At 35.4% G+C, this 14,010-nt stretch overlaps 3 protein-coding genes across 10 annotated transcripts in view; 2 read left to right on the top strand and 1 right to left on the bottom strand.

The window, feature by feature from the left end:
* Positions 1–431: 431 nt before the first annotated feature.
* On the bottom strand, positions 432–3,543 carry LOC128682972 (uncharacterized). The gene has a single exon (XM_053768069.1). It carries the CDS (start codon positions 3,284–3,286, stop codon positions 524–526), a length of 2,763 nt encoding a protein of 920 aa, XP_053624044.1. The 5' UTR covers positions 3,287–3,543; the 3' UTR covers positions 432–523.
* A 93-nt stretch (positions 3,544–3,636) lies between these two features.
* Positions 3,637–6,137, top strand: Arfrp1 (ADP-ribosylation factor related protein 1). The gene is made up of 5 exons (XM_053768469.2): positions 3,637–3,834; positions 3,934–4,104; positions 4,192–4,273; positions 4,682–4,853; positions 5,908–6,137. Exons 1-5 carry the CDS (start codon positions 3,742–3,744, stop codon positions 5,999–6,001), a joined length of 612 nt encoding a protein of 203 aa, XP_053624444.1. The 5' UTR covers positions 3,637–3,741; the 3' UTR covers positions 6,002–6,137.
* A 62-nt stretch (positions 6,138–6,199) lies between these two features.
* Positions 6,200–14,010, top strand: part of AP-1gamma (Adaptor Protein complex 1, gamma subunit) — a 30,119-nt gene continuing 22,308 nt past the window's right edge. The window contains exons 1-4 of one of the 8 annotated variants that reach the window (XM_053768089.1): positions 6,200–6,411; positions 8,324–8,385; positions 9,685–9,841; positions 12,606–12,794. In XM_053768089.1, the coding sequence (XP_053624064.1) occupies positions 6,353–6,411; positions 8,324–8,385; positions 9,685–9,841; positions 12,606–12,794 (467 nt within the window). In that variant the 5' untranslated portion in view covers positions 6,200–6,352. Of the gene's footprint in view, positions 6,412–6,793; positions 7,271–8,323; positions 8,386–9,684; positions 9,842–12,605; positions 12,795–14,010 lie in introns of those variants that run through there. The other 7 variants (XM_053768079.2, XM_053768099.1, XM_053768107.2 and 4 more) reach the window with 7 other exon arrangements.

Genomic DNA, 14,010 nt, shown 5'->3' with positions numbered 1-14,010 from the left:
TTGTGTCTTATTTATTATCAGTGCCATATTGTTAACTCATCCAAACTAAAATGCGAAAATCAGTCTGTCACTCTGTCACGGCTAAACCGCTGGGCTGACTGATGAAATTTTGAATAGATAAAGTTTAATGACCCGGGGGCAAACAAAGGCTACCGCAGTTGAAACTGCGGGCAACAGCCAGTTTTTAATGATTTTGAAAATAGTAATACTTACGTTTTTTCATCGTAACTAATAGGTGTTGATACAATCATAACCATAACTGATCTTGACTTATTTCTATTATAGGTACTTAGGTAGGTAAATTGGCATTGGTACAGTATAATTACTCAACAATTAGCTATCATTATCTCAGGGTACAGTTATACATCAATCATTTCGATATACTTCAGGTACGTCTTTTTTGAAGTTTTCCTTAATTTTATAATGAAAATAAAAAAGCTTGGCAATGTGTGTACCTATTTATTCTGGCTAAAAGCTGTTTATCAACTAGATAGATACTTTAGTCCGAAAATGGTAATAAAATTTAAAAATAATCACAAAAGCACACGTTCTTCACTAAAGAATCAGTCAAAGAGTCCAATTGAACCAAATCTTTGGCTTTCTTCAGCTCTTCTTCTATATCGGCACAGACGTATCCTACCTGTCTGGCGGTGCGTAGCGTGCTCCTTGCTCTATGGAGGTTCCTTTGATACATTGCCAATAAGGACAGCAACGCCCAACCATCAGCTAGATATGGCTCCATTTTCACGGATACCGCGGCCCAACGTTCCGCTAAACCGTCTTCTTCCATTTTAGCATAAATCCTGGCAATTGTCAAAGCGGAATGAGCACATGGCGCTATTTTATGGGCTCGGGCAGCGCGCTGCAAAGCAGCTGCAGGGTCAGTCTTAAATCCTCCCATAGCAGCTTTCAGGAGAAGAGCCGGGCAAGATTCAGCCCCGCTTTTATCAGCCTCAATCAGAGCGGATTCACATTTAGCATCCCATCCACGAGTGTTTAACAAACAAGAAGTTCGCATCTGTGACATTTGCGAGCTAGGCCCGAAGCGTTTGATGCCCGCATCTGTCATTTCCAAGGCCTCGTCATACTCTTTTCGCAAAATTAGAGAAGCAGCTCTTATGTAATATATATCAACTGTCATATTACATTTAATCCGCGATCCACGCGTAGCACAACCCATCTCTACACATTTTAAAAGTCGTTCACAAAATGCATAGCAACGTAAACATAGGAAAAAAGCAGCTGCGATCATCATAGGATTTTCATACGCCACGGTAGAGGGAACCCAGAAAATTTCTTCTTCGCCACTCGTCTCTACCCAACGATTAAGAAATTTATGCCATTCTTTTATCAACTCATAGGACTTACGCATTTTCCTAACAGCTACAAATGCTGCACAAAAATTTTCATTAGCATGATGTAAAGCATGCAATGCTGCCCAACCTATTGCATTTGCGGTGCCTTGAGATGTATCTCCTTTTATCGAAAGTTGAAAAGCCGCAGAGGCTGCATCAACTAAGTCTGATCCTTTATTAAAATCTTGAGCACCATAAATCCACAATAGGTATCGGTTTGTAGTCTGCTCCCGCAATGCTTCAAGAATGTAATTTCTAGCTTCCATATCGTTTCTTTCTTCGAGACATCTGAGACACTTGGCCATCAATGATCTGGGATGATATCCAGCAATTTTCAAATTGGTTCTTAAGTGTTTATCTGCAAGCCTAGTATCTCCTGCTAACCTGGACCTAGCCGCTGCCTCGCGAGGTGGTTGTTTTAGATGCGGTGGCTGCGGTGCAAATGATGCAGTGACCGCGCGTCTACTTGCAGCATGTTGACCAGTAACAGTGTCATGCCAATCAATCTCTAAACACTCTCCAGGGGGAAATTGTTTCAACATTGTCCTTACCCTTAACAAGAGGCGATTAGCAGCTGTTCTCTTAATTCCTTGGTTCATCGGTACCGCTCCTCTACAAGCTAAAGTACTTAATTCCCTGTGGATTGCTAAAGCGCCACCTTCTTTACGTATACGTCTTACATCAACTGTCGTATCTTCTGGTATAGGCTGAGGTTCTAGCTCGTAAACAGGAGCTATAGGACCATCTGGTGAAGGAAATCCAATCATATCGAGAAGAAACGACGACTTGAGTTTTGGAACAATTGGTTCAGTCAAATCTAACTTAATCGTAATATAAGAATAGTGGCCTAGTTCATCTCTTATTAGGTCCGTTTCACGAGTAGTTTGCTTTGCACTCATTGGAGGTATATCTAACAAAGGGCTAGCATTTGGAGGGAGTAAAGCTTCAGAGTAATTGTATAAATTTGCACACGTTGTTACATCGTACTGACCTGGCTCTAATAAAACACTCGCATCTATAAATGCCAAATAACGTCCCCTTACATCTATTTTTCCAGCACGAGGAACTCCCGCCACTTCGACCATCAAAGGAGAAGAGAACTTATCTTTCAAATCCTTTGGATCTACAAGTACTCGCCTAAGAGCATTCCAATAAATAGAACGACAGGTATCTTTACCTGCAGGTTCGAAATTCTGAAGAATGTATTTATCTTGATCGACAACATTATATGCGGTATTTGCTGCGAATCCACCATTACTGGCTGATGCCCATACAATCTTATGAGCCGTTGCGCTACTCAACGACATCCCAAAATTAACCACAGGATTTTCAGTGAGGTCTTCTAATCCTATAGCAGCAATATACACTGTACCTTCTTTAGCATAAGGTACACAATGGGCTGAAACCATAGTAAGAATAAGTGACGATTTTTGGACTGGTTCATATGGTCCCATTACTTTGGCTTGTACTGTCACCTCACAACCGGTTGGTTCAGCGGTTGGAATGAAGATCAATGGAATTTTGGTGAATACTTCTTGTTCTCCTATAACTAATGGAAACAAATCAACATTGCCTCCAGCTCGATTATCCGGACTGAGTAACGGATCAGGTTCTTTAGTGCCCTTTCCAGCAGTGAGACGAAGCAAAAATATTAAAGGCGTATCTAAAATGGCTTCATGTGAAAGAGTATCCTTAAGATCTAAAGGCAAAGACTCCAATGTTAATTCAAGATCATCTTGCCATTTTGCGTCCATTATTATTTGGCCATTAAATAATACTACGAAGGTCCAGTCTCCCGGGCCAGGGGCTTCTCCTTCTAGAATCAAATTAAGGGAAATGTTTCTAGGAGTAACAGGAGTTGAACAGGAAAATTGAGATTCCCCGTAGACACTGTTAGTTGTTGTTGTTTTCTTTGAATCTTTAGGTGGCATTATTGTGTAAGCAATGAGCGCTAATTTCTCAACGATGCTTTTATTTATTATTTTCTCTGTTGATCTAATTATTTAGTAATATTAAATTGGAAATCATAAATTAAAAAATAGAGTACCTACAGCAAATGTCAACAAATTCTACTGTAAATAAGATTGTCATCCCTGAAAAAGTATATATTACCTAAATTTGTTTCTATAGCCTAATAAATTATTGCATTTTTAATGAATAGTCAATTATGACTTTTTTTAAATCGACTGTCATTCGTTAAGCAAAATAGCAAACCTGCAAGCACAAAAATAAATTTAAACAAAATATGTCAATGTCAAATCTATGTTACTGTCATATGACGTTTACATTTCATTCGTTTGTTATTGTTCTACTTGCAGTGTGAATTATCCGTGTTATTTTCAATTAAATTTAATTTCTGTTCTGATTAAGAAAAACATGATATAAAATGTATACTTTATTACATGGATTCTACAAATATTTGGTGCAAAAAGACGAATTCTGTGTTTTAATTCTGGGTCTAGATAATGCAGGAAAAACTGTAGGTTTCTACACTGTCTTTTCATATTTGTTGGTGGTTCAAGTTCTTCAATATTAAAAACTCATATTCATATGCAATACTTTTTTTTACAATTTACAGACATATTTGGAAGCCACTAAAACAAAATTCACAAAGAAATACAAAGCAATGAATCCCAACAGAATAACAACAACAGTTGGATTAAATATAGGAAAAATAAATGTGGATGGAGTGATACTCAACTTTTGGGACCTTGGGGGCCAACAGGAGCTACAGTCGTTATGGGACAAAGTTAGTATAAATTTCATCACTTTGTTCAAAAATGAAACAGACATCAAAAATATTCACAGTAATTAAATAGAATTCTTAAAATTTCAGTACTATGCTGAGTGTCACGCTGTCATCTACATAGTTGATTCATCAGACAGAGAAAGGATATCAGAATCTAAAGAAACATTTGGTAAGAAATTTGTGTAACACATTTGTTTTTGTGACCTCAGTATAGCAGTAAAAAAAAAATAATTTTTAAAAACTCAAAGTTACTTAACTTAGATCTAATATTATTTAATTATTTTGTACAATTAATGGAAAACTTTTGCACACATCAACTTAAAATACAGAAAGGCAAAGTATGAAGTAATTAAATTATTTCTTTTAATTGAGAAGAATATACCTAATATTCCAGGTCTTGACATAGGCACTACATAATATGAGGTAGACACAGTGATATAGATGCATAGCATAATAGCATTTGATTATTCTGTGAAACCACCATTTGGCACATCACATATTTTTAAAAATACAATTTCCTATTAAAATAAAATTGTCTACAATAGGAGTGAAAAATTGATTCCTTTTACCATTTCAGACAGGATGATAGCATCTGAACACCTCTCCGGAGTTCCGCTTCTAGTTCTTGCAAACAAACAAGACATACCGGACTGCATGGGAGTGCATACAGTCAAACCCATCTTCAATCAGAATGCGCATCTTATTGGTGCCAGGGACATAATGTTGATGGCTACATCTGCATTGAATGGGTAATTTTAATTTTAACAAATGCTTCTAATATTTGACTTCTCGTGCAAACATTGGTGTTAGATATCCTTCAACGGCTGAAATTCATACATATATGTTACACTAACTTCGGTCTTTGCGGTGTAATAGAAGATATGCAAGTATGAGAGAGAGGTGTTTGACATACTTGAGTCAGACAGATATACACACCATACACAAGTAGAATGCAAACCAGATGACTTTTAGGATGGAGAGAAGGGCAGCTGCTACTTTTTAAAAATTTTGTTATCTAGTGTGGCATAATATATTAAGAAATTTTTTTTAATTGTCGCTAAGAAATTGATAGAAATGTGACGGTGACGCTAGTGTACCGCTAGATATGCCCTTACACCAGCCATCTAGCAGAAGCTTCTTGTGTGTGATCATTCCAATATAAAAAATACGAAAAAATATATGAATAAATTTATCTGTGCCAGCTGTGTGTCTGTCCCACACACCTACTAGTTAAATATAATTAAATAATAAATATTTAATAAGATTCATATGTGAAATCATATTTCTTTCTCAGAAGCAAGTGGCTGATATCTATAGCCATGAACTTCTCATAGACATAAATCATATACAAAAATATTTTTTATTACCGTATGTACCCTGTTACCAGAATCTTAAAAATAATGATTCAAATTACTAGTGGTTTTAATAAGATAGGTAGGTGTGGCGTGTGCCTTGCTTGCCGCTTAATAATAGCACCATTCCATATCCTCCCATATATGTCATACCGTAGCGACTAAGGGACATATAGTCTTATAGGCAATAATAACACTGCTAAGGAAAATTTACGTCAGGAGGCCTGCCGCTTGTAAACTCACATCCGAATCTTCTAAATTATATGGTCTATTTGACGTCGACAGCGAATTTCGTGGTGTCACAGCCCCAATTACAACTAAAAACATACGACGTTGAGATAAGATAGGTTTATTTGTACAATAAATTATTTTTTTAATGATTGCACACTAGAGTACGCTGGATAGAATTTAAAAGCCATAATATTACAGACTTTTTTGCTTTTCATTGCAGTGACGGCGTCGACGAAGGCATCCGGTGGTTAGTTGACTGCATAAAAAGAAACAGTGTAGACAGACCACCGCGGAACCACGAAGACAACCTATAGCGACGCGACTTCCTCACGTATCTTGAGGCTAAATACAATGAATATTAATGAGTTCCCCTATTTAGATAATGATGTGACTCGACCATTGTTTTGTACATACTGTATCGATATATAAAAATAAAACATTAACTACTAACGCCTTCACTGTATTGCTGTCCTTTTCCAATGATAAAATAACTAGTACCTTTTTGATAAGAGATACGCAATTATTGGATATTCGACGAGTTGGAGTTGCACCTGATAAAACACCACTGATAACAGTACAGTGTGCACTGTCGTAGGAGCGTGGCTTATAGTGAAATGTCTCTGTGAACCATTTATTTTTAAAACTTAGTGTTTTATGATTTCGCCATGGCATATCCAATGTATGAGGTTGATTGGAGTGTCTTACCACCGGATCAGAATAGAAGGTAGGACTATGTATTTCTTACAATTTATTTGTGAACTAATCATAACAAAATATATTGGTTGGTTCGTTGGATGAATCTCAAGATTGTAAATTGAAAAGTTGATGAACAAAAGAGGAAACGGATATTCAAAATTCCGGAAAGGTTTTCTACACGTAGCATCCGTTCAGAAATCCTCCTACGCGATTTGTCAGATTCCGATGAGATAATTTTCAACATAAAAATAGGACATATGATTGGAAAATGTGATTTAAGAACAAGGTCGACTATGATACAATATAAGTTGATACAATATGGAGTTAATAAAAAATAATTCATAATTTTAATATAGCGCGTTTAATAACACAATACAAATTTAGCAAACGTCATTGCTGGCTGAATGGTCGGCCATGTTGAATTTCGTGCAACGCACCAAGGAAATGTCAGCTGGCGGCTGTCGTATTAATTCTTTGTAAAAAATATCTTCTGTGATAAAATATCTAGCGGAATATTTTTCTGTGATACATTAGTAAACACACATAAACTAAAATGTCCTTTTGCAAATTAATTTGGTAGTGAAAATTATGTCAGAAATTAGTAGACAGTGGCGTGCGATTTCTCTTGCATTTGTATGGTTTGAGACAAGATGAAATGCTTTTATTAATACGTGTAAAATACACCTTAGTTCCTTCTGTTATGGTTTTTAAAGTGTCTAAGTGATATTTTCATTTTATCAGTGTTTTTTTTCCTCCCATTGATTTGGTCCCTCTTACACCTGCTCTGTCAGAACATTACCTGTAGGTACCTACTTGTGTAAAGGGATATCAGGATTTCGTTCATCGAAGAATTCGTAAGAAGACAAAATGAACGGCTCCGAATCCGGGTAATTATTGTTTTACAGATCATAACCATTTAAACAAATTATCTTTGTTTTTGAACCTAGCAAAGGGATAGATTGATAACAGGTTATGTCTTCAAATTATGTTGACCCAGAAACTTCGTACACTAAATAAATTAAATCATTTGTTGAAAAACTACCTGACAGCTGATATGGGATTTTCAAGGTATAAAAATAAAATGAAAACCAAACATTCAGTTTTATTGAAAGAACTGTTAATTATCAATTTTATGATGCAAAGAAGAATGATTATATATGCATAGTTAGCCCTTTTTCTTAAATAGTAAAGCTTTTTTATTAGAGATATTTGTTTTGAATAGTGAAGCTGTAGAAGTGAAAATCTAAACATCAGTGAGAAGATAACAATATACCTAGGTATATATACCTAAAACTTTTATGTGATTTCCAATCACATGCTATACTAACAATGATTTGTTTACATAGCATTTATCTTTATCATACCATTCCTATTAGGGGCAGTAATTGTATCTAATTGGCAATGACATTATTGTTCAGTCTGATACCTATGAATGTCTTTGTATTGGTTCCCTTAATTTATTTTGTTTATGACTTGTGTGTTGGTCTCATTTTTCACATCATGGTTCACATTTCTCATAATAATACTGGCCATCTATTGTAGTTTCCATGTTTGACAAGATGGGGGTTGAAGGATCAATTAGATTTTAATACAAAATCCTCATTATTTAAAATTTATAATTTAATTTTGGCATTTTATATTCCAAATATTTCCCACATTTCAAACATTATTCACAAACTTTATGTACTGACTATATGACTATTCATATAGTGCTCAGGTTGGTCCTGTATTCAAGTAGGTCCACAGGTTGGTCAGCTCCATTGGGGACTATTTGAAGATATTACTGTTATTTTTGGTGACTACCATTACTTTTGGGGATGCCAGTCAGCACTGAATTAGTGATCAGTACTCTCATTGGCACTAATACACCCAAATTACCATAATGATAAGTTAAAAAAAATTTACCATAGTGATAAGTTAAAGATTTTATTTGTCAACAGGTTCAACCCGGCATTTAACATAGCCACAATAAAACAAGTAGTAAATGAGGCCATAGAAAGAGGTGAGTAACAATGTCAGTAAATAATAACATATTATTTTGTACAATTCCTTCAGATATAGAGAAAATGTATCCATACAAGATGGCAGTGATAAAAGTATTGTTATAACACATAAGAGCTCAGACCTCCCAATAAGAGATCTAGCTCACTATCATAATACTGCATTGTTATCTAATATACATATGTATGTATGTATGTAAAATTAAAGCTCAATTGGAAACCAGGAAGATCACATTCAACTTGTAAGATAATATGTAACATTCACAGGTAAAGGTGCCTTATGGAGATTATTTTTATTTTTTATTTCTATAGGTATTAGTAGCAGATTACAGACATGTGCACTAAACATCAACAAAATAAGACACCTTAAAACCAGGAATGTCACATACCAGGACAGATAGAACTAAATAATTGTTTAAAAGGAACTTTTGTGTTACATTTTTCAGTGAATTATAGTAGTCTAGTAGCTCATATGTTTTGTGTAACTTCAATTACATTTGACACAAACATTTGGGTACTTGTGTAATATAATAGTATTTAAAAAACTAACAAAATAAGCACATAAAACTTTTGACAGAATTGTTAATTTAGAAAGTTATTTATTGCTATTATGCTAATAAACTGCATGCAAGCTTGAACTAATTAGCAAGTAGCAAGTAACTCCCTAGTGATTTGTCGAAATCCTTAATTAGAAAACCAAAACTTCATACTAAACCACAATAAGCACATTTTTTAATTTTAAATTGCTTTTTGAAACATTTTATTTAATGAGAGAGAACCGCATGAAAATCTGTGCAGTAGTTTTTGAGTTTATTGCAAACAGACAGACAGATGTAATGTATGGATAGAAAATACTGATGCCTTTACGTAGGTAAAGGTTCAAAGTTTATGAAAGCAAACAAAGTTATCACAGTATTTAATCTGTCAACTACTTTGACCTTGCATTACCCATTTAAAAATAAAACATTTGTGATCTCATTCATAGTGGGTTACTTATATTATGTTTTAAAATATTTGTTCCCATTTATATTGGACATCAACATAGTTTGAAGTATTCATAGACAATTTTATTTCACTTTCTTATTTCTTTTCTGAAGAGTGTAGTTCCAAAAGTTGACAGTTTTCACAAGCAATTAATCAGTTCAATCTCAACTTAATTGACCCTCCTTATGTCAGTAAAATATATGTTGTGTCTCAACTCTCATCTAGGATTTCGACATCTCACCCCTGCTTAGCCGTAAGCTCGCACTTAAACCATGCACTGATCAATGCTTTATATGTGTGTGTGCCGTCCTTAACAGTTGCGCCGGTTTCAGTGCGGACACCCACTCCTACTCGACTGCGGGACCTCATCAGGCAAATCAGAGCCGTCAGAACTGCGGCTGAAGAGAGAAGTGTGGTTAATAAGGAGTGCGCGTACATCAGGTCCACGTTTAGAGAGGAAGACAGCGTTTGGAGGTGGGTGTCTAACTCTATTGTTCTCTCTTTCTCCGTCACATCGTCTTATTATAACTGAATTTACGTTATATATAATGTATGTAAAAGAGATACTCTTTTGACCTAACTAAAGCAATGCATATTCATTACTGAATTCAGCTCCTTAAAATTTGTCTGTAGTCCGACTGTTTTGACTCCCGTCTACTTTCGATTTTTTTGAGATAAGAGCCACTCTTCGCACTCCGGCAATCTTTCCTATTATTATAATTTGTAGGAGATTGTATTTATAATAAAATAGAAATGAGGAGATATATTTTGACGAGATAACAGAATACGAATGAGTGCTACTTGGATCGTGATAAAATTTTATCTCGAATATTGATTGATCTGTAAAAGTTTTCAAAATTGTCTTTTTTACGGTGTTTAAAATGTATTACTTTTGAATGCATATAGTATATACAAAGCAAGTATATAGCTATACAAGCAAAAGCATTTGCAAAGGAATTGGCCTTCCCCAGTTGCAATTTTACTCAACCACAGCCTAGTCTCTGTGGTCAAAAGTATGTCGAGAGAATTCGTGCTGTCTCATATTTCTAACCGTGCAAGGATACCTACTGTAATATAGTAACATTAGACTAGAAATATTTCTCAGTTTACAGACAGATAGACCAAAAGCTTATTTTAACTTTAGACTTACTTAGTTTAGTACCTGTTATTTTAATTTTGCGCGGATACATGATAAAATATGAACCTCAATTTTAATATACACGATGAATACCTACGTAGAGGCAACATGCTAATTACAAGAATCGTTATTTCCCAACGTTATCGGATCAGCATAATAATTGGGCATGTTATCTATCAATTTCGATTGAGGCTCACTGGCCCGCCCCCACCAGGAAAACATAATTTATTATGTTTTTACTCGAACGAAGCCGGGACCTGCCGCTAATTAAGATTTTTTTTTAAATAATCCTTGACGTGTTCTCCAGCTGGACAAGGTATCCAGTTACGTTTCCACCCCATTCGGTCCATAACAAAGTCTGGTCATTATATCAATGTTGTGGTCATCCCGCCGTCTACTCCTTGCATAAATTAAAAAGGAAAAATAGCCAAGTTAAATTGTTTCCAAAGTTTACTGTGTAATATGCAGTAAAACCAACTGTTTTTTGTCATAATGTCACTCCTTTAAATTTATTTTACGACCCCAGGCCCCAGAGGTGCCATTCCTTTTATCTTAGCCGAGTTTTGAAGAAAGTATGTGTATTATTGGGCTCCGACGCTTTACACAACCGGAAAACGCTCAGATGAGAAACAGTATTTATTTATCAGTGGACTACGATATTTGTATGTAGGATAACTAATATATGAATAGCATTGTCGTTCGTCGTCGTTGCATTAAACAATAGGATATGAAATACGCATTCCGTTGTTTATGGTTTGAATAAAGTATTGGCAGTTGTGTTGTGGACTAATTTATAATCAAAATCAAAATCAAAATCAAATCATTTATTCAGAAATTAGGCCTTCACAGGCACTTTTTCACGTCATAATCTAAATTAAATGATGTTTACCAAAGCTACAAACTACTAGCATTTCGGAACGACCACTGCTGAGAAGAAATGCCGAAAGAAACTCATTCAAACAGTGTTGGTCCCTATTATGCCAGAAGGGCTTGCCATTTTTTGTATATAAATTCATGTATAATTTTTTATCAGCAATATAACATTAAGTACATAATAAAGTACATGGTCAAAAGGTATACTGAAACATATTATGATTGTGATCAAGTGCTGATGAAAGGAAAATATATATATACTTATACATATACGTATAATTAACCAAACAAAAAAAAAAAACTTTTAATAAAAGATCGAGCTGACCAGTTCCCCCGGCAGCACCCGTTCACGAGTTGACGCGTGAGTCAGCCATCGCGAAGCTCAACCACAATAGAGGGAACCTCCCGACCCGATCCACGACGCCGCCACCGGTTTGACCATTTGAATGTGCATGACATACTCGATCTCCATAATCTAACATAATAGATACCTATGTTACTTTCAGACACTTGGAGATCACAAATCACGTATATGTTTTACAATAAATGATATATGCTACATATGTATATGTCTAAACTAAACATAAATTTCCACAATCGAAAAGCAACTATCTAGTATCCCCCTAATTTATGAACATTTATTCACCGGTAGCACCCGGCTCTAGATAACATAGTACCATGTGAAGCCGCAAGGTTGGAGTGTAGATAACTTTCATTCGGTAACTTTTTTATGACTGACAAATAAGCGTGGTGTACTTATATTTGATAGTTCTTTTGCTGCCCAGAACAATGGGGTTGGAGTCAAAAAATAGAAATAATTGATAGATTCATTAGGAATATTATCAGCTAGACATGAAAATCTAGATAAATTTCCATGTTGGTAGATGCTTACATCACGTGAAACAGACGTGACAATATCAATGACTGAATTATTTATTTCAGGGAACAAGTTAAAATAACATAGTCCCATATAATATATACCTTACAGACTGACATACATAAAATAAAATATAAAAATAGGTTTATAAGTTATATACCCTGAAATTTCTGGAGTCCTAATTTTATAGTGACAACATGAACTCCAAATATTTGCCTGAAATATCAGGAATACAAACAAGGCAGATGCATCTATTTACTCAACTATCATGACTCAACCTCTGATTTTGTTTTTTTTTTAATTTTGTTTAGCTGTGCTGCCTATTTGTGACATGTTTTAATTATCACCAGATGTCGGAACATCGCGAAACTCCTCTACATTCACATGCTGGGCTACCCGGCGCACTTCGGGCAGCTCGAGTGCCTGAAGCTCATCGCCAGCCCGCGGTTCACGGACAAGCGGGTGGGCTACCTCGGCGCCATGTTGCTGCTCGACGAGCGACAGGACGTCCACCTGCTCATCACCAACTGTTTGAAGAAGTAAGTCTTAATTATATGTGCCTGATCTCATCTCATCGCCGGTTCGCGGTTCATGGACAAGCATGGGCTACCTCGGCGCCATGTTGCTGCTCAAATGTCTTAAAAGGTCGTTCTATCCTTTTTTGTCCACAGTGTAGCCGACACTGTGGACAAAAAAGGGTGAGCTGCTGAGTTTTCAGTGTTTCATTTTAAAACCATTAGAATGAGTTTGATAAGTATATTTCCAACCTTATATAATGACATCAATTACTAACGATGACTAGGCTATTTGACATCCTAAAAATGCCATGATATCAGAACTGCGGAGACATAGTATATCAATCTTAATTTGGACAGAATATATGCACAAATTATATTAGAAACAAGAAGTTTGGCATATTTGTTTTCTATACAGATAATTTAGTCGAATAAAGTGAAACACGGACTCATAGTCTGCATCTCTGGAACAGATTCCATGAATAAATTACTTCACAGCATACAATAAACCTCAAGGCTTCACTGATATTAATACACTATTGGTGCATACGTCGTCATAATGACACATGTGCACTTTGTCGTTAAACAACAATGCTTATAGATAATCGCGATATATCACGCCTTGCATACATAATCAGTACGTAGATAATTTTGTTGTGTAAGTATATCTTTTAATTCAGATTTTAAACAGCTATATCTGGTGAAGATGTTCAATAGTCTTTCGGAGAAAGCTATTTTTCTGAAAATGATAATTATCTATATGCTTTACTGTGAAGGACAAAGATATACGGTAACGTACAGTATACAATACAATACTTATTATAACACCAAAGAAATCGAGATCAAGTATGTCATGCACATTCAAATGGTCAAACCGGTAGCGGCGTCGTGGATCGGGTCGGGAGGTTCCCTCTATTGTGGTTGAGCTTCGCGATGGCTGACTCACGCGTCAACTCGTGAACGGGTGCTGCCGGGGGAACTGGTTAGCTCGATCTTTTATTAAAAGTTTTTTTTTTGTTTGGTTAATTATACATATATATATATATATATATATAAGTATATATATTTTCCTTTCATCAGCACTTGATCACAATCATAATATGTTTCAATATACCTTTTGACCATGTACTTTATTATGTACTTACATGTTATATTACTGATAAAAAATTATACATAAATTTATATTTAAAAAATGGTAAGCCCTTCTGGCATAATAGGGACCAACACTGTTTGAATGAGT

The sequence above is a fragment of the Plodia interpunctella genome, chromosome 3 (assembly GCF_027563975.2).
Source record: "Plodia interpunctella isolate USDA-ARS_2022_Savannah chromosome 3, ilPloInte3.2, whole genome shotgun sequence".
Taxonomy (NCBI): domain Eukaryota; kingdom Metazoa; phylum Arthropoda; class Insecta; order Lepidoptera; family Pyralidae; genus Plodia; species Plodia interpunctella.
This window is presented reverse-complemented; position numbering and strand designations above follow the sequence as displayed.

What these genes read in the sequence shown, in the direction of transcription:
- LOC128682972 (XM_053768069.1), bottom strand. Translation starts at nt 3,286, where the DNA reads ATGCCACCTAAAGATTCAAAGAAAACAACAACAACTAACAGTGTCTAC.
- Arfrp1 (XM_053768469.2), top strand. Translation starts at nt 3,742, where the DNA reads ATGTATACTTTATTACATGGATTCTACAAATATTTGGTGCAAAAAGAC. An exon ending in AGAATCTAAAGAAACATTTG is followed by an intron (nt 4,274 to 4,681) that starts GTAAGAAATTTG and finishes TTACCATTTCAG; the next exon opens with ACAGGATGATAGCATCTGAA. An exon ending in GCTACATCTGCATTGAATGG is followed by an intron (nt 4,854 to 5,907) that starts GTAATTTTAATT and finishes TTTTCATTGCAG; the next exon opens with TGACGGCGTCGACGAAGGCA.